The 19,867-nt window shown below is 41.7% G+C and overlaps 1 protein-coding gene across 2 annotated transcripts in view; it reads right to left on the reverse strand.

Annotated features, from left to right (window-relative positions):
• LSG1 (large 60S subunit nuclear export GTPase 1) overlaps positions 1-8,888 on the reverse strand; it is a 33,354-nt gene extending 24,466 nt beyond the window's left edge. Inside the window, exons 1-5 of one of the 2 annotated variants that reach the window (XM_077117919.1) lie at positions 8,716-8,888; positions 7,137-7,263; positions 5,616-5,736; positions 5,365-5,451; positions 4,049-4,135 (exon numbers count right to left, since the gene is read on the reverse strand). In XM_077117919.1, coding sequence (XP_076974034.1) covers positions 4,049-4,135; positions 5,365-5,451; positions 5,616-5,736; positions 7,137-7,263; positions 8,716-8,814 — 521 coding nt within the window. In that variant the 5' untranslated portion in view covers positions 8,815-8,888. The remainder of the gene's footprint in view (positions 1-4,048; positions 4,136-5,364; positions 5,452-5,615; positions 5,737-7,136; positions 7,264-8,715) is intronic. The other variant, XM_077117920.1, reaches the window with a different exon arrangement.
• Positions 8,889-19,867: the final 10,979 nt, after the last annotated feature.

Below are 19,867 nucleotides of genomic sequence, written 5' to 3' on the forward strand. Positions count from 1 at the left end.
CCTTGGGCTATTGGGGAAAGAAGCAAATTCAAGGACCCTGATCTGGAGCCTGGAGAGGAGAACCCCCCTGCATAGCTCCAGAGTCTTCTACCCCTACTTTGGAAGGGGCTTTTGAGCCAGAGAACTTTAGAAGCACAGAGAGGTGGAAACAGTCCCGTAAGTCTAAATTGCCAGTGTGTTAACTGCTCAGGACTTGCCTGGGAGGGACTAATTTTCCTTAGTTGAGGAGGAATTTCTTGGAGAACCACTGTCTCCTGTCACCTTCCTTCATATTCACAGCTTCTTAGACAATGACATCAAAATGACTCCTAAGCCTATGTTATGAAATGGAGGTCCTTGTGCCTGAGGGACACTGGAGGTAAAGCCCAGAGTCTCAGAATCCAATGAGGATTCTGGCAGCTAAACACAGTAAGTGGAACAGCACTTTCCTATAAGGGGAGGACCACATGTCTAGCACGCGTCCTGGCAACTAGGAGTACTCAGTAATTATGTAACCGAGAAGTTAGGATTTATGGGATGATTATATGATTACTGAATCATTATAGATATTCCTTTTTTACTTCTGGTGTATTAGAATAGACAGAGGGAAATACCTGAAATCTCTGAACTGTAATCCAGCTGCCTGGATCTCTAATAATGATTGTATAGCCTTTATTTTATGCCCTTGTGCTTGTAAAAATCTTGTGACTAACCCTCACTTAAACTCATCTTATCCGGTTTTTCAACTTTAGAGTCTTATGATCACTAAAGACAGCCCCTAATGTTTATTAATAAAGGGTCTTGGATCAGCCCAGAACTAATCCACCCCACTTCCAAAGTTATCTTGATAAATAAAGTTGGATTTAACCAAAATGGACCCACCTAACATGTACAGTAGCTTAGATTTTTAAGCTATATGTGACCTATATCTCATTATAAAACTAAAAATCAGACCCATCATCATATCAAGGCTGTCATTTTCTTACATTCTGTGACTAAGTATGTAATCAATTTGTACGTGCTCAATAATTAGATCACTTCTAATTATATCATTTAAAGCCACTGTGCTCATTATTCTAAAATTTGCCCTTTGCTACTAAAAGCTATCAGAATTACCGTAGTTTGGGGAGACAGAATTTTAGACTGATAGGCCATCTAGTCTCTGGCTTTGTGCCTAGCAATAAACTTTGTTCTTGGGGGGTGGGAGGGGAAGAGAAATTGACTGGCTCTAAGGAAAAGACCTACAGATTCTAACATCTTGGAGTATTTCAACAAGATAAAATTGATCCTCGCCCAGTCACCCTACAGAGAAGCCTACCAGTTAGCAAGCTCCACCCAGACATATCAATCATCTTTGTAATGCTTCATTCTTAAAATGGACATGACTACACACTGGAGCAAGGCTTCTTACATAAGTCAGAAACCAAAATAAATAGAAAAAATAAAAAGGAATACAGAGGAAAGAAAGAGAGACAATAAAAGGAGAAAATCTAGAAATAAAACAAAAATTCTAATTGTTAGGATGTGGCGTCCCCTCAAGGTTGAGGTTGTAATATTTCAGAGGTCATTACTATTGTCTCTTTGGAAATAAGAAAACAGTCATTCTCAACAGGACACACCTTCAACTGCTACATTACAATTACCCAGCAGAACTGTACTGTATCTTCCCAGGCCCCATTCAAGTCTAATCAAAACTCTAACCGACAATGACAGGGGCCTGACTGGAGGGTAGTTAACAGCAGCAACTTCTAAAATGTCTCGCTATGTTGACCTCCTCATTCACAGCCCATAGCCCTCTCTCTACCTTTGGGGGTGCGGCGACACACACATAAGTAACTTAAAAAAGAAAAAAAAGAAAAAAGGAGAAATAATTAACGTATAATAAAATTCACCCCTTTAAAGTGGTTTTTAGTCTATTCACAAAGCTGTGTAACCATCACCACTATCTAATTCCAGAACATTTTCATTACCCTAAAAAGAAATGTAAATGATATTGAAAGTTTAATCAAAGTTCGGTTTTCTTAGTTATGATGCTAAGTATGGTAATACATGTTCTAAGAATCCTAATTAAAGCTTCCAATGTGTGGATATTCTTACTGGGTACATTGTGTGGATTTCAGAAAAATACAGCTTGAAGATTCAAATATAAGGTTCACTTACGGCATCCTTGTAAATAATTCAGAAACTCTGAGGAAAATAACAACATTTTAACTATACCAAGAAGGTGACATTAACAAGAAAACTGATTCCTCAATAGCACTTTTTGAACAATCAGGAGTTTTCCTTACTTTTACATGGAAAAGAGACCAAAAATCTCCCATTCTCAATTTATCAGTCATTCAATTCTTTTCAAAGTTCAATTTAAAAAAAAAAACAAAAAACAAAACAAACCACTCCTTTATTTCACTCAATCCTTATTCCATGCTCCTTCCTTTGGTAGGAGCACACTACCTTTCTATCTCTAATGTAGCAAGACTCCTACTCCACTGTACTGTGCTAGATATCGAGTTATCTGAGTGCACAGATGGCATTTCATTGAACTCCGTATAAGCCTGCCAAACCAAACTTCCATGCCTGTATGCTCCAGTAATTGACGTGCTCTTTGCAGGATGGAACCTATGTTCTTCATACTTATTTTATGCGTATTACTGATAGGAACTCAGTATACATTTGCTGATATAAAGTGATTCAGAACTCATCTTACAGGAAACGTGTTCACCATTTTTACACATTCATCAATGCCTTCAAAACATCTACATTTAGTAGTTTGACTGAATGCCGTAAGTACTTGGAATCTCAGGTAGGACATGAGATTTTGCTGGTTTGTCCCGAGTGATGCCCCGATGAATCCCAGAGTGATCTGATCAGTGAGTGGAAAAGTATCTGCAAAGCCCCCTTCGGGGAGTGGTGAGAACGGGGAGAAATTCAACTTCCCCAAGTGGAATTCTTGATATTTTCACAAGCAGTGTGGACAACCAAAGCTATAGGCAGAGCCCCCAGTCCTGGGGTTTGTTCATATGAAACGTAACCCCGCAAAGGACAGGTCAAGTCTACTTAAAATTTAGGCCTAAGAGTCACCCCCAAGAGAGCCTCTTTTGTTCCTCAGATGTGGCCGCTCTCTCCAGCCAACACAATGAGTAGTCTCACCACCCTACCCCTCTCTACGTGGGACATGATTCCCAGGGGTGTGGACCTTCCTGGCAACGTGGGACAGAGATCTTGGAATGAATGGAGACTCAGCATCAAGGGATTGAGAAAAACCCTAGAATGAGCTGAGACTTAGCATCAAGGGATTAAGAAAACCTTCTCAACCAAAAGGGGGAAGAGGGAAATGAGACAAAGTGTCAATGGCTGAGAGATTCCAAACAGAGTCAAGAGGTTATCCTGGAGGTCACTCTTATGCATCAAGTAGATATCATCTTGTTATTCAAGATGTTATGGAGAGGCTGGAGAGAACTGCCTGAAAATGTAGAGCTGTGTTCCAGTAGCCATGTTTCTTGAGGATGATTAAATAATGATACAGCTGTCACAATGTGACTGTGTGATTGTGAAAACCTTGTGTCTGATGCTCCTTTTATCTACCTTGACAACAAAGGACAACATATGGAATAAAAATAAATAACAGGGGGAACAAATGCTAAAATAAATTTAGTTTAAATGCTAGTGATCAATGACAGCGAGGGGTAAGGGGTATGGTATGTATAACTTTTTTTTCTGTTATCGTTTTATTTCTTTTTCTGTTATCTTATTATTTCTTTTTCTAAATCGATGCAAATGTTCTAAGAAATGATGAATATGCAACTAAGTGATGATATGGTGAATTACTGATTATGTATGTTGTTTTATTTTGTTTCTTTATTTTTTAAATTAATAAATAAATTTTTAAAAATCTACATTTAAAAGTAAGTATCATACTTTCAGTGTTTTAGAATAATTCTCAATGTTCCTTTGTATAGCTCAAGTCACCCTTACGCCCCAGAACCTGGGCCTATGAACATATATTAATCTCTGAATCCAACATAACACCACTACAATGCCCTCATTACACAAAAAGAAAATAGTAACTTACCTTCTCTCAATGACTCTCCAGAGCTGACGCCAAAAGTCCAAATTTCTTTCAAATGGAGTCAATATCAGCCTTTGTTCCTCTTCTAGCCTGGCTTTTGAAAAGGAAGTTAATGTCTTTGCCAGATTATTACGGAAGGTTTCAAGCAGGATAAACACTCCTACTTTTACTGCAGTAAAAACGAAGTATATTAATTGTCAAATTATTTTTCTATTACCTTCTGTTAAGATAACATGAAAATAGTTTATTTCATACCACAGAACACCAAATTCAAATTTTATATTTAAGGTACATAAGAACTGAAAATCTATCTTTCACACAAAGTAACATCTCTCATACACCTCTGCCTGGAATAATGCTTAGGAAGCAGTGTCAACTCTAGGACAACCCAGACGTGCTGGTTTGAAATGATGTATGTACCCTAGAGAAGTCATGTTTTAATCCTAATCCCATTTCATAAAGGCAGCCATTTCTTCCAATCCCTATTCAGTATTGTATGTTTGAAACTGTAATCAGATCATCTCCTTGGAGATGTGACTTAGGGAGTAACATCTTGATGGGATCTTGAGGTTATCTTGAGTGATCAAGAGTGGTTGTTAAAATGGATTAAGTGAAGATGTGCCTCCACCTATTTGGGTGGGTCTTGATTAGTTTACTTGAATTCTATATAAGAGAAAGACAAGAGAGAAAGCCAGGAGATTCAGAGAGAACAGAGAATGCTACAGCACCTCGAAGCAGAAAGTCCACCAGCCAGCGCTTTGGAGATGAAGAAGGAAAATGCCTCCCAGGGAGCTTCATGACACAGGAAGCCAGGAGAAGAAGCTAGCAGATGATGCCATGTTTGCCACGTGCCATTCCAGATGAGAGAGATACTCTGTGTTCGCCATGTGCCCTTCCACTTGAGAGAAAAACCCTGAACTTCATTGGCCTCCTTGAACCAAGCAATCTTTCCCTGGATGCCTTTGATTGGACACTGCTATAGACTAGTTTTAATTGGGACATTTTCTTGGCCTTAGAACTGTAAACTAGCAACTTATTAAATTTCCCTTTTTAAAAGCCATTCCGTTTCTGGTATATTGCTTTTCAGTAGCCAGCAAATTAGAACACCAGAAAAGAAAATGAAAGGAGAAAAAGCCAGAATAGAACCAACACACCATCTTTGGCAATATCGTGACACACACGTGCCAACATGCACTTATTAGAAGAAAGCTACCATTTCCTTTTTGCAAGAATCAAGATGTCAAAATGCAAATGGCAAAACAAGCACAAGAAAAGAACTCAGGCTTTCCAGGCTAACCTTCATATAGTTTAACACTCACCGGACAAGCTGACGTCTCCATTCTAGAAAGTTATCTTTCTCTGCCTGTTTGAGTTCTTCTGGAGTAGTCTCTTGGTTCCAGTTTGGTCTGAAACAATCAGAGGAAAGGCAATTCCACATGAGTCACCAAAACAAAACAGTGGGTTTGGATTTAATAATGGCAGGGAAGCAGGGAAGAAGTGAACTTAAAAATTTTTTATACCCAGTGCCCTTGCTATGCCTTGTAAGGTACTAAGTTTTTGTTCGACTTACCTCCTTGGTATACACAAGAAGTGTTTGTTTTCTTCTTGAAGTTTCTTAATTTTCTGGCTCTCCTCAAAAGACAGCAGTCCAGTTCTAGCCTCAGGAAGCACAAACTTAATATTAAGCTTCTCTGTTTACAGAAAAGATAAGTACTATTACTTAAGAGGCACTACAAATACTGAGGGTTTGTTATTTTGATAAGTGTGGAAAACTAAAAATATGAGAACCTAAAATAGAAAATTTAAGTTTCCTTGATTTAAAATTCCTCTGGTCTAAGATAAATTTATAATATCTAAATGAGGTTCTCTGCCAAAGAGAGACAGGGAGAGAAGGAGGGAGGGAGAGAGGGAGGGAGGGAGGGAGAGAGAGAGGGAGGGAGGGAGGGAGGGAGGGAGAGAGGGGGAGAGGGGGAGAGGGGGAGAGGGGGAGAGAGGGAGAGGGGGAGAGGGGGAGAGGGGGAGAGGGGGAGAGGGGGAGAGGGGGAGAGGGAGGGAGAGGGAGAGAGAGGGAGAGAGAAGAGAAGAGAAGAGAAGAGAAGAGAAGAGAAGAGAAGAGAAAAGGGATTTTGCTGAAGATTTCAAAAGGCCAATCATTTCAAGTACTGATTTTACAAAAAAGGATGGGAGAAGAGGAGACTCATTTCAGTTAGAATTGAACTACTATACTACTATAATTTATGTAATATACTTATGATGAACACCCACCATTAGAAATAAAATAATAATAATAATAATAATACACCGTGCCTATGAATGAACTACAAAGGCCTCTGCTCTCAGCCTCTATTTTACCACACATAGTCACCTTGCCTCCACAGGCAGTGGTGACTCCACTGAGGATGAGTACCTGAGAAGCCAGCTACGCTTCCTCCTGAAATGCCAAGGAAACAGTCCGTTTAAAGAAAACAATATGACTTTCAGCAACATTCTTCTTGACCTTTAAGCAAAGACTGCAGCCTGCTACCTTTATCAGACCACCAATACCATCTAGGACCTTGATCTGCACAGTCCAGTAATCTATCTCTGTTCCAGGTACTGTTCTAAGTGCTTAGAAGACAAATGCAAATAAAACAAGGGAGAGCAGTCATTAAAGCAAATTATGTGCATGGAAAAATTCCCTATAATGTGTTGAATGGTGCTTTAAAATACAATTCAAACTGACTAAAGCCCAGGATTCTGCCACTAAAAAGGTATTGGGAAACATTTTCTGGTAAATGCTGGTACTGACCCCATAAGGCTTACTGATATTTTTCCTATGAGAAAGTCAGTTTCTTGAACTCAATATAATGCAACATACTCTGAAGTGTTTTTAAGAGATGAATTTAAAAACTATGGCACATTCTGTACCTCATGGCTTGAGTTCAACTGAATCTTCCCACAGTGCTTCTGGGGCATATGCTGCTGGGTTAAAGACAGCCCACTTACAAATTTAGTAGGGACCTCAAGCACTTCCAAGGAGACTTGTCGGTTATCTATTCAGCAAACTGGAAATGTGACCAGTGTCATATATATCCAGGAATAAACAACTTACCAGCCACAAACTCTGTTCCTGCAAGTTCCGCAGTTGCAAGGAAGTCATCAAGGGAGTTCTGCTCAGTCACAGACTGAAGATTAAGACGACCCCAGTCATAGCCATCATTGAGTTCACTTGTGTGCAACTATGAATAAAACAAAGGGTAATTATACAGCACTATCTTCTGCTCTTGACAGCCAAATAACCTCTACACTTCCATACACCTATTCTACGATCTTTGGGGTGGTGTCAGCTCTTTAAGAGTCAATACTAACAATTGTTAACATTGTTAATTAACATTTAAAGGAGGACTTGCTTACCTCAGATTAAGCACTTTTATTATCATGTTTAACTTTCAGAATCTTTTGAAGAGAATTTTATTGTATTTCTACTTTACTGATGAAGACACTGAGGCTTAAATTAATAAAATAACTTGCCTATAGTCATTGGCTAGTAAGTGGTAGGAGGAAAATTTGGACATAGACTGTCCCGACTCCTGCCAGCCAGTTCGTCACGCTTTTCAAATGGAGACTCACATAAATACATTTCATGTAGTGACCCATGTGTGATACACAGTGATATACGTGCATGTAACATTTGTATAGTAAAAGAGAGAAAAAAGAATCCTGAAAGGAAAATTACGCATGTAATATACTCTGATCCTAGAGCTGGATAAACACAGTTCCAAGCTACATGCTTAGCAAAGGTACTAACAGCCCCACCAAACAAATGTAAACTTTGGAGGTGGTGTGCACAGAATTCAATCTCCCCCTACTTCCTAAAGGCTACATTAATAACAAATTACTTCAAAATCAATTAAAATTACCAGTAGCCTAATGTTCAGAGGCACTTTGACCTAATGACTATTTATGACACCTGCGTACTGTTTATTCTGGGGATTATATGGATACAAGCCAGATGGTGTGATCTTAGCACAGGTATAGTTAGCACTAGTGACATCTTTGACGTTACAGAAGATTCTTACAGAAACTTACTGAGAATTTAATGAGTTCTCAAATACCTGGGGAATGAATGGTAAAAAATGACAACTAGAATGATAAACCCAAGTCGAAAAGCACTTTTTTTTTCAAGGAGCCTACAGCTATTATTTTCCCTAGGTCCAAGAAAAATGAATTTTAGAGCCTACTACGTTTTTGCATATTAACTGTCCATCTTTGAGCTAATCGTTAAGAGAAAAGGAAAAATGAAACAGGTATCTAAGTTATTTTTTATTTCTTGTAGTAACAGCCGCTCTTGGAGAAATTCTTTGAAAGAATTAATACGAAAAGGAGTAATGTCTGTTTCCTGTTCAGAAACTCCCAGGAGCTCCCTGGTTGGTAGACAAAGACCAACTTATCCTGATATCCGAGAATCTTCCCTGTCTCATCATCACACTAGCGTCCTTGCAAGCCTCTACCTGTGCTCTGTGCCTTGTTGAAAGACTTGTCTGCTGAACAGCAATTTCAATTTATCCTTCGAAACCGGGCTTACGTGTTACCTCCTCGGGAAACTTTCCTCGTGGCCTTTGACCCCAAACACGCAGCAATTACGCTCTCATAACTAGAAAGCATGAAGAAGATAGTAACGGCTGCCTTACCCAGGAGTCAGTGTGACGGTGGCTACGGCTCCGTTGAGTTTGATGGCGAATGAGGGCCCGACCTAAGGATCCACCACCCGAAGTTCTCCTGCGACCCATAGCGCCACATACGGAACACAAACCTTCCCCACGGAACGCGTGCTTTTTCCGGTATTCAAGGGCCGATTTCCGGAAGTGCATTTTGGACGAACCCAAGAGTTAAGACCCGTTGGGGGGGGAACTGAATTAATTGCTTTGAACTGCACATCATATATTTCGACCTTGCTAATATTGTAGAATATAAATGTAAAAATCGTTCTTGGAGTTTAATTTCCATAAATATCCTTAAAATGTCTCACATTTAGATAATGTGACCGAGTAAAAAGAATGATACCTTCCAGATGTGTGCATCTATGTTTTGCGTCCGGCAAGGAACGCGGCTACCTGGAAAAAAATTGCCTCTAATAATCACGGTACTAAACCCTGCCTCCTGTCTGTTTTCGTCAGGATGAGGCGGAGACGCAGCAAAGGGTGTTTCGGGGGCCCCGGGTCGGGGGAGCTCTCTGGCGCTAGGTTTTAGCCGGCCTTCCAGGGCGTGGCCTCGCGCTGTGGAGCTGTCGCTAAATACCGTTGTGTTTACCTAGTCTTTCCAGCAGCGAACTGGGGAGACAATTGGGGCGAATTTGGGAGAACTCCCAGAATGGGCGTTCGGAATGGCAGAATGAGTAATATTTCCCGGAGCTTTGAAAGATTGTTAGACGACAAGATCCGACCTCTGCTTTGTTAAAAAAAAAAAAAAAAAGAGAGGAAAGTTCTACTTAAAAATGTATTACAATTTTCTTATAATTAAACTTATAGAGAAAACAGTAAGCCTGCTTCACTCATAGTGGTCCGGGCTTTTGTTCTTCACTTTATCTTTAGATTTCCTCTAAAATGAGACTATAAAAAGCTGCTTTAGAATTGTGTGCGTACTGGGAGTTTTATCTACATTCTCACTAATCAGAGAACACCTCACTGTCTTGATGCTCAGAGAAATGAAGCAGTTTGCCCAACTCATAGATGGAATATGTGCTGTATCAGGACTCAAACCCAAGTCTTGCCATTATCCTATGCAATCATGGGAGGAGGGGAGAGTGAGGATTTTAACTTAGCATACGATGGTCAATTTTATGGTCAGTTTGCCCAGGTTGTGATGTCCAGTTTGGTCAAGCAAGTACTGGCCTGATTGTTATTGTGAGAATATTTATTAGATGCTTTTGCATCTGTAATTAGTTGATTGCATCTACTGAATGATGGCATCTAAACTAGTACTTTTATTATTATTATTATTTGCCTGGAAAAAAGTTAGCTTAATTCTTAGTAAAACCAGTGCTTCTCAAACTTCAATGTGACATGAACATCTTGGGGGATCTCATTAAAATGTGATTTGTTGATGTTGCTGGTTCATGGACCACGTTTTTGAGAAGCAAGAGCACCCCACTCTTGGTGCAGATGAAGAAAGTAAAGTCCATAGCTGGCTAAAGGTCCATCACAGCAAGTTAGTGGCAGGCAGAGCTAAGCCCATACCACTTACCCATCACTGGATGCCCTGCCAAACCTTCTGTGAGCTAAACCTCACGGCTGACTCTTGCTGAATTGGTTTAAACTTCGGGAAGCACACAAGCCATGAAGGAGTTGGTAAGGCTTTGGGAAACCAGTGAAGGAATGCATCAGAACAGGGTTTTTCCAATTTCCCAATTTAGAAACAATATATCTCTTAAAAACCTGAACATAATCTCAAGGAGTAAGGTATAAAAACCTATGGAATAGAATTTGCTGACAGCTCCCCACATGTTCTCCAGAAATGAGGGGTTAATGATAAAACTACTGAATAAAATAAAATTAAATGGTTTCTACATCATTGTCATCATCACCATCACAGGAGATAATACAGGAGAAAACCTCCACTGGGAAAAGAGACCACTAATAATCACGGTAGCAACCAGAAATGTGGGACTTCACCCTAGTTTCTTTTTCTAGACTTTGTCTCCTCCAGGGATTCAGGGAAAGTAAACACTTTGGGTTTCTATAGTCATTTTTCTAGCAGCTCCAAAAAAATCTTGACTAAATAAACCAAAGTGTGAATTTAATCAGGATTGGTAGGGAATAAAAAATACACTGACACCATGAGGTTAAAACAGCAGCAAGTAAGTAAAGCATAGATAAGTCTAATAATTCCCCAAGATATCACTCCAATCTACAACGATAAAGAATTAACTGAGCTTTAGTCTTCTTATCTGGTCAATGGGGATAGTAATTCCTGCAGAGGTAGCAAATGAGGTAACCTTGCATGATGGTTGTCTGGGAGTCCGTGGGATACTGATTTTTACAGCTAAGCAATTTTTCCCGTCAACAACTGGAGAATGCAGGTGAGAACTCCATTATATAATTGATATATATTAAGGGATTATGAGGCTAGTTCAGCAAGTAGGGCAAGGAGGAAGGGAATTGAGGGTGTTAAGGAGACAAGTTAATGGGATTCAGATTAAAAGAAAAGAAATGAGATTGAGAGAGGAGTGCTGATTGTGATAGAGAAGGGTGGAGCAAGATGCTGGCTGCTACTCCAGTGAGGGGATTGCACAGATGAATCAGTTCAGGTCTCTGCCTACCAACTGCAGAAGCCATTCCACCCACGTCTTCAGTGAACAGCCCAACATAGTCAAACTTCCCTCACCACGTTGTCACATCAATGGAAATGCTCACTCAGTAGGCTCGTGTCTGGAAGACAAGTCAAATTCTCCCAATTCTCCACATAGCTGATCCCTTCTGTTGAAACCAGGATTTTGGCCCCTGGAGGAGGCTGCATTGATTCTGGGATTGGAAGCCTTGTATCCAGTTTCCAGATGGGACACAGAGAGTGTTCCTTATTCATGGGGTTGGGCAATCCTTGATTTACTGTGGCTAAATAAATGTAGTTACAAGCCCTGAAACCCACACCCAGGAACAAACTTGGCATGGCTTTCAGCTCTCCAACTCTATGCTATTGTGCTGCTGGGTAGCTTCACATCTGTCTGAGGAGGGAGAGAGGTTAGTGGATGGGTTCCTGTCTTGTTTGTCCTTTCTCTCCTTGGCCAAAAATGTGCCAATAGCAGGAAAAAGTGTTCCAGTGTAAGCTCGCAGTCCTGTCTCTTCCTCTCTCCTCATTTTACGTACTACTCCTTTCTACAGTTTGCATAAGGCTGAGAGTTGTGAAAATAAAAGTCTGACAGTTTCTGCAGAGCGTCACTGAATCAGTAGGGAAACTCCCTTTGAATATGTGCCATTCTTAATTTATCCCTGTTGAAAATGGGTGGATTCTCTCATGAGTGTCAACAATTCAGCAGACACTTATTTGTAGCTATTATAAATGATCAATTTGAATCCCTGCAATCAAGTATTGATTGCCTGCTTGTGCCAGACATTGTGTGTACAAGGAAAAGTGCAGAAGACCTCTTGCTATGGTGACACAGCTACACAATCCTTTGTGCATTGTATTTGAAGCCGAAAGTTTTGCTCACCTCCTACAGTTACATGTGGAATAGCTAGAGTCTTTTATTCACAGATAACTTTAGAATTATTTTATTCCTCACAACAGTCAAGTGAGAAAGGGTATTATTAGTTTTCTGCACTTTTAGATGTAGAAATTGAGATCCAATAAAGGTAAGCAAAATAAAGGAGGCCAGAAATTGAATTAATAATCCCTAACTCCATAATCCATTCATTGAACACCAAGATCTGGGAATTCAGCGCTTGACAAATTCCCTGCCCTTAAAAGCTTTCATTTTAGTGACAATTAGCCGGATAAGGGAATCACTGAGGATTAAATAGCTCAAGTCAGCAGTGGGGCCATGAATTACATCATCAGGTAGAACTACTCCACCAGGGGGCCTTCTGATTATCAGGAATTTACTTTTTCCCTCTAAATTTGACCTCTCCCTCTTAAATCACTCAAAGACATTAATAAGCTTTAATATATCAATATGAATGGTGAGAGAATTCAAAACTACATTGTATGAGGCAGTGAAGGCAGTGTGATCGTTTAGTTTAAGAGAGGACTCCACGTGGACACGGGGGTCTACCTACATACATGTAAAGGACTGTAAGAGGGCAAGGAACAAAGATTATTCTAAGGAGACACAAGACCAACAGAACTAGAACAAATGGGCAGAAATTACGGAGTTGCACTTTTAAATTCAATTTGTTTGAAACTTCTTAGAATCTGAGCAGCTCAAAGATGAAGTGGACAGCTTTAGAGGCAAGTGAGTTTCCTGCCACTGGAGTGTCCTAGCAGAGACTAGATAACCAGGTTTCAGGATGGTCTAAAGCATGTTCATACCTCAAAGTGGGTGTGGAATAGATGACCCCTTAGGTACTCTTCACACTACGTTTTGTTTCACCCAAATATCTGAAATAGCAGCTACCCGGGGAACAATGATGTTCTCAGACAACATGCCTTGGCTGGCAACAGCAGGGTGGTGACTTCTCCATGTAAATCTGCGAGAGGCACGCAGGCATCCTGCCCTCTTGCTCAGGTGAGGGTGGAGAACACTGAACAATCTTTTGACAATTTTGGCCATCATTAGTTCTGAATACTATTATTAAAATGGAAATGTTAAAAATAAGCACTTGGTGCTATTTTAAGATTCAGGGTTTCTGCTTCAAAGCCAACAATGCAGGAGTAATGATTTCTCCTCCCTCCACCACCTGGTCCTTCTTTATGGCTGCCCACCTCTGTTTGCTGGCACCAATGAAAAAAGGCCCAGTGGTGAGTTACAGTTGTAAGACTCAGGGTTTCATCTCTCTTGACTTCCTCATGCCTTTGTATTCTGCGTAGGCTTTGTCCAGGGGACAAACGTTCCAAGTAAGCAGCCCCTGAAAAGAGGGGCTATGTACCAAGGGTCATGTTGAGAACATTCTGGGGTGTGTAAGCCACAGCGTGACCTCCTGACTTTGTAGACCCCTGACCTTGCCTATTTACCTCTTTCACTCTGGCAATTTCTGGTCATGGCCACCAAGATCTTAGAACTGGAATTCTAAACTGGAATTTGCTTAGCTCACAAACTGAGAGGCAAAGGCCTAGAAAGAGCAGCCTCTGGCTCTGTGGCCCTCAGTCAGTCAGGGCCGGTCACGGGCGTCTGCGCTTTGGCGCCCATCGTGCTGCTCCCTGGCTGGGACATGCGCAGTGACTCACCACAGCCGGGGAGAGGCCTCTGCCTACCAGTACAGAGACTTTGCAGCCAGGCTCCAGCCTGACTCAGTCAATGGGACATAGGCTTTGGAGATCTTGGACAAATTCATTAACTCCTCCAAGCCTCGGTCCTTTCTTTCTATAAAATGAGGAGAAATACCATGCACTTCACAATACTTGGATGAAGATGAAATGTCAGGGTGGAGTTGGAGCATTTACCACAATGCCTGAGAAATTGTAGTTGCTCAATATGTTGAGTCCCTGCCTTACTCACAGGTCTAGTGTTCAATACTAACAACCTTTTTTAAACTTTTTAATTGAATAGTATAACATATATCAAAGCAAAGAAATATAAAAGCAATAGTTTTCAAAGCACTCTTCAACAAGTAGTTACAGGACAGATCCCAGAGTTTGTCATGGGCTACCATACAATACTTTCAGATTTTTCCTTCTAGCTGCTCCAGAATATAGGAGGCTAGAAGACTTAAATATTTTTGTATCATCATAATCAACTTTTTTCTTCTTTTCTTGTGAAAAATAACATATATACAAAAAAGCAATAAATTTCAAAGCACAGCACCACAATTAGCTGTAGAACATATTTCAGAGTTTGACACGAATTGCAATTCCAGAATTTCAGGTTTTTACTTCTAGCTGCTCTAAGATACTGGAGACTAAAAGAGATACCAGTTTAATGATTCAGCATTCATATTCATTTAACACTAACCAACTTTTATATGGGCCATTTCATCCCTCTGGACTACCCTCCCCCATCTTTGTCCACAGCAAGCTGCCCTCCCTTCAGTGCTTAGCATAAAGGCTGCAGCCTGCGTGGAGAGGGCCCTGAATTCTTCACTCTTTGGTTGGAAATATTTTTCCCTGAGTCCCCAGAATACTTTTTCTGAGGAACAGTCTTCACTATGTCAGAATAAACTTGTTTCTGCCTATTCACCCCTACAGCATACCCACTGCCACTTCTTCACATCCTCTTTGAAACAGTGAATACTGAAACATAAGCTCCTTAAGGGTGGGGACCACAAGTATCTCCTCCAGCACCTGGTGTGGACAGGACAGTTGAATTAATATGTGTGACTGAATAACTATTGCTTTGCCAATTCATTTGCATAGCCAAAAATGTGCCAGGCCCACACGCCCAGAGAAGTTCAACAACAATAAGCAAACTAAAACAGGCTACACAACACCCTCTCTACCCTCAGTTTGAAAATCTTCAAGTATTGACCACACACACTTACTTTTATTTGTACTTTTTTATATTATCTCCTGAGAAATAGTAACCACTTGTGCTGGTTTGAAAGGATGTATGGACCCTAGAAAAGCCGTGTGTTAATCAAAATCCCATTTCATAAAGGCAGAATAATCCCTGTTCAATACTGTATGCTTGAATCTGTAATTAGATCATCTCCCTGGAGATGTAACCTAATCAAGAGTGGTTTGTCTCCACCCATTGGGTGGGTCTTGATTGGTTTACTGGAGTCCTATAAAAGAGGAAATATTTTGGAGAATGAAGGAGATTCAGAGAGAGTAGAGAATGCTGCAGTGCCATGAAGCAGAGAGTCCACGAGTCCAGGTTGCTACTTCTGGAGATGGAGAAGGAAAATGCCTCCTGGGGAGCTTCATGAAACAGGAAGCCAGGAGAAGAAGCTAACAGATGACGCCGAGTTCGCCATGTACCTTTCCAGACGAGAGAGAAACTCTGACTGTGCTCACCATGTGCCCTTCCACTTGAGAGAGAAAAACCCTGAACTTCATCAGCCTTCTTGAATCAAGGTATCTTTCCTTGGATGCCTTTGATTGGACATTTCTATGGACTTGTTTTAATTGGGATATTTTCTTGGCCTTAGAACTGTAAACTAGCAACTCATTAAATTCCTCTTTTTAAAAGCCGTTCCGTTTCTAGTATATTGCATTCTGGCAGCTAGCAAACGAGAACACCACTCAAACACTCATTCTTTTTAAAGTGAAAACCCCTGAGAGGTCAAGGGTTAACTCAAAGAGCAGAAGACCCCAGTGGCTCCCAGACTGTTATGGACCTGAGCATGATCTCACTTACTAGGGAGGACAAAGGCAAGCTGTGTGGACACCTAGGATAGTCATCCTTCATCTAACCTCTGGGTGGTGGCAAGAGCCATTAATAAGTGGGATTTTCACTAAGGAGCCCCGAGAGTGGTGGCTCATTCAGGTCAGGGGGAGAAGTATGGCTGCTGAAGGCTGCTGAAGGCTGCTTCTGCCCAGTTCGGCAAACGCATCCATGAGCCCCCCAAATGTAGCCCATCATAGGTGGGAAGTGAATGTGACAATTTGGGAAAGTGATTTTTCCAGTTGAAAACATGGGTTTACAAATGTATGAGTTTAAAAGTCACTGGTTTTATGTTTAGTGGGAGCAAAGTGTCTTAAATTGAGACTCAGGTCATGTGGGTCCCAATCCTGCCCTGGGAACTAAATCCCCTCATGGCTACATACAAGCCCATCCTTTCTTACGGCCTCAGTTTCCTCATCTGTAAAAGCAGGGTGAGTGGGCATTGACTAGATTATCTTAAAGGGCCCTTCTGGTTCTGAAGTTTGTGCCTCCAAGATTGTGGTGACAACAAACACATGGCTAACTGTCATCCCACAAATGTTTATTGGACAGACTTTGTCCTGGGAACCAGGGACACAAGGATCAATAAAATACATGCCTGCCTTCAAGGAGCTCACAGTCTAGCAGGGGAGACAGAGAGTTAAAGGCAATAATATTACAACAAGGCAAGCGCAGAGACAGATAGATACACAGGGAAGCGTGCAGACTTAGGGAGGCTTTCCTGGAGACGATGGTCCTGAGCTGGCTCTTTAAAAATGAGCAGGAATCAGCCAGGGGGAGTGGCAGGAGAAGGTGATTTCCGAAAGACAGAACCACATAAGCAATGACAGGAAAACAAGAAACAGTCTCATGAGCATGGGGAGAGAACTACAGGCTGGAATATAAATTACGGAGTCAGGAGAGGCAAAGAATGAGGCTGGAGAGGGAGGCAGGCACCAGACCTGAAAACTCGTGTGTAATGCTGATGAGCTGGGGCTGTGGTTGGTGGGAAGCCACTGATGGGTTACAATGAAAACAATAACCTGGTCATATTTGTGATTTGGTAGCAGCATGGAGGATGGGTATAGGGGGAGGGGGTTAGGTTAAAAGGAAGAGAGACTTTTGAGTCTGGAGGAAAGAAGGGAGAATGGGTGTGGATGAGGCCAAGTTAGCTGGTTAGTTGGGGTTGGGCAGCAAGTTAATGTTGCTCTAACTGCCTCTTATTTCCTGAGGACGCATCAGGTCACCTGCTTGGCTCTGATGGGGAGCAGGTGGCTTTTGAAAATGGTAAGGATTTATGCTACTCATTGAGAAAAGTGAGAGAGAGAATGGAGTTACGGTAAGGGAAAAGATAGCTGTATGAGAAGTGTGTTCATTTCCTATGACTGCTGTAATGAATTAGCACAAACTACATGGCTTAGAACAATGAAGATTTACACTTCCATGGGTTAGAAGTCCTGGTTTCACTGAGCTAAAATCAAGGTGTCAGCAGAACTGTGCTCCTCTCTGGAGGCACAGAGTAGTATCTATCTCCTTGCCTTTTCCAGCTTCTAGAAGCTGCCTGCATTCCTGGGCTTGGGGCTCCCTCCCTCCATCCTCAAAGCTAGCAATGGTGACTTTAGGTCCTTCTCATGTCACGTTACTTTGACCTGCTCTTCTGCCTTCCTCTTCTACTTTTAAGGACCCTTGTGATTAGAGAACTTACTCGGTTAATCTAAAATAATCTCCCTATTTTACAGTCAGCTGGTTAGCAATCTTAATTACATCTTCAACCTTAATTCCACTCTGCCATATCATATAACATATTCACAGGTTTTGGGGGTTGGGACATGGACATTTTTGGGGGGCCATTATTCTGCCTACCACAAAAGGGATCAGAATGTGTTAAGGTACCACCTGGGTAGCTGAGAGATTCTCCTCAATAGGCCAGCTCCAGAAGCAGAGCAGATGAGGTAGTGGTCCAGGATTGGGGCTGTGCTGGGAAGATGTGGTACACATCTGGGGGAGGAGGGATGAGAGGCTGGGAAGGGGTGGATAATGGGGGAAAATAAAATCAGCTTTGGGCAGGGCTTCCCAAATTTCCATGTGTATTCAGTCACAGAAGACCTTGTCAAACATGCAAGTTCCCTGCCCCCAATGCCAGAAATTTTGATTTAGGGATGGGATCCAGGAATTAGCCCAGGGAGTTCCACTCACTAGCGTGAGTCTACCCTGCGAGGAAAGCTGATGTAGATGCTGGAAGTCTTGAGGAGGTTAAGGAACTCACGTGACAAAAAAGTCAGGAATGGAAAGGGCTGGAAGAATAAGAGGCTGTGATCATGCTGTGGGATTTTGAAATGCAAGAGTGCTTGAACATGCCGAACTCATTCCCTACGAACATGCCAGGGCCTTTTTGTTAGCTATTGTGCCTTGTGTGTAGGGCAATGCTGTCAATATATGCAATTAAAAATTTCCTAGTAGCCACATCAAAAAAAAAAAAAAGGCAACATTAATTTTAATAATATATTTTCTTTAATCCAACATAATCAAAATACTATCATTCACTATATAATTAATAGAAAACATTATTGAGGTATTTTACATTCATTTTTTTCTTACGAAGTCTTCAAAATCCAATGTGGCTCTCCTTGGCAGTATATCTCAATGTGGGTTAACTACAATCAAATGCTCAAGACCCGCAGGTGGCTGGGGGCTGCCATTTTGGACAGCACAGGCTGTACTTTATAATGACAAGGTCAGCTGTCCAATGCAGATCTCTATCCAGAGAGACACCTTCCCTGACCTCGCTGTTTACACCAGCCACCTTCCACTTCTAAAACTGCTTTCTTTTCTTCAATAAGCTATCACTATCTGACACTTTATTCATTAATTATCTGCCATAGGATATAAATGCCATGAAGACAAGATCTTGCCTATCTTCTTAGTGTTATATCCCAGCAACTATTCAACACCCACAGTAGACTCTCAATAAATATTTGTTGAATTGCTGAAGATTCCAGGTGTGCAATTGCCACCTTTGAAGTCAACGTCCCCAGTGGGATGTTGGGGGAGGGGTGAAAAGTGGGGAGCATTATGCAAGAAATAAGATGGAGGAAGCCATCCTGAAAGCTTTCTGTGAAATAACAGGCTGACTCTCAGATGTCAAGCGAGGAGCTGGGACTGTGTGATCACAGCATGCCTTTCCAACTTGTGACTTGGCTGTGTCTTAATTCAACCACAGGCTTATCCGGTTCTATGAGAAACCATCCCACCAAGCGGCAGTTCTGCGTGGCACCAGTAGGTGGGGCAGTGTCATTAAAAAGTACAGTCAGCAGCCCCAGAGACGCAGTTTCTAACCCCTTTCCTAAAATGACTTTGCTGGTGTGTCCTGGAATTGCCCTGTGTCTCGGATCTAAGGGGTAGGCTCGCAAATGATGCTCCCAGCTATCCCGGCTGAAGAAACGCCACCTCAGTGATTTTCAGCGTGGGAGTGTGGGTGTGTGTGTGGGTGGGGGCAGGGGTATCCAAATTCTCTCCAGGGGTCAGCAGGATGCGGAGGCTGGCTCAATCTGAGACTCAGGCGCAGCTGGTCCTCCTGCCATCTTCTGAGCACAGGCAAAGAGCATGACTAACACACTAGGGTGTTTGCATTTGCCTAAAATCTCCTGAGGTCGAAAACAAGCTTATTAAGATGATAGTCAAGGCTTGACATACACTAGTCAACAAATGCAGCTCTGTGGGCTTGCACCTCTGGGCTGGGCATCTTGACTGCTCCTTAAAAAGTGGGGCGGGCCTGTGTGATCCTTTCCCCTGCGTCTGTGATCTACTTGTCTCCCTGCCTTCGTGTGACATGCTCCATGCAGAGGCTGAGACCAGTCTTAGCTCCCTCATCACTGCCGACCACTGCTCCT

The sequence above is a fragment of the Tamandua tetradactyla genome, chromosome 10, assembly GCF_023851605.1.
Source record: "Tamandua tetradactyla isolate mTamTet1 chromosome 10, mTamTet1.pri, whole genome shotgun sequence".
Taxonomy (NCBI): domain Eukaryota; kingdom Metazoa; phylum Chordata; class Mammalia; order Pilosa; family Myrmecophagidae; genus Tamandua; species Tamandua tetradactyla.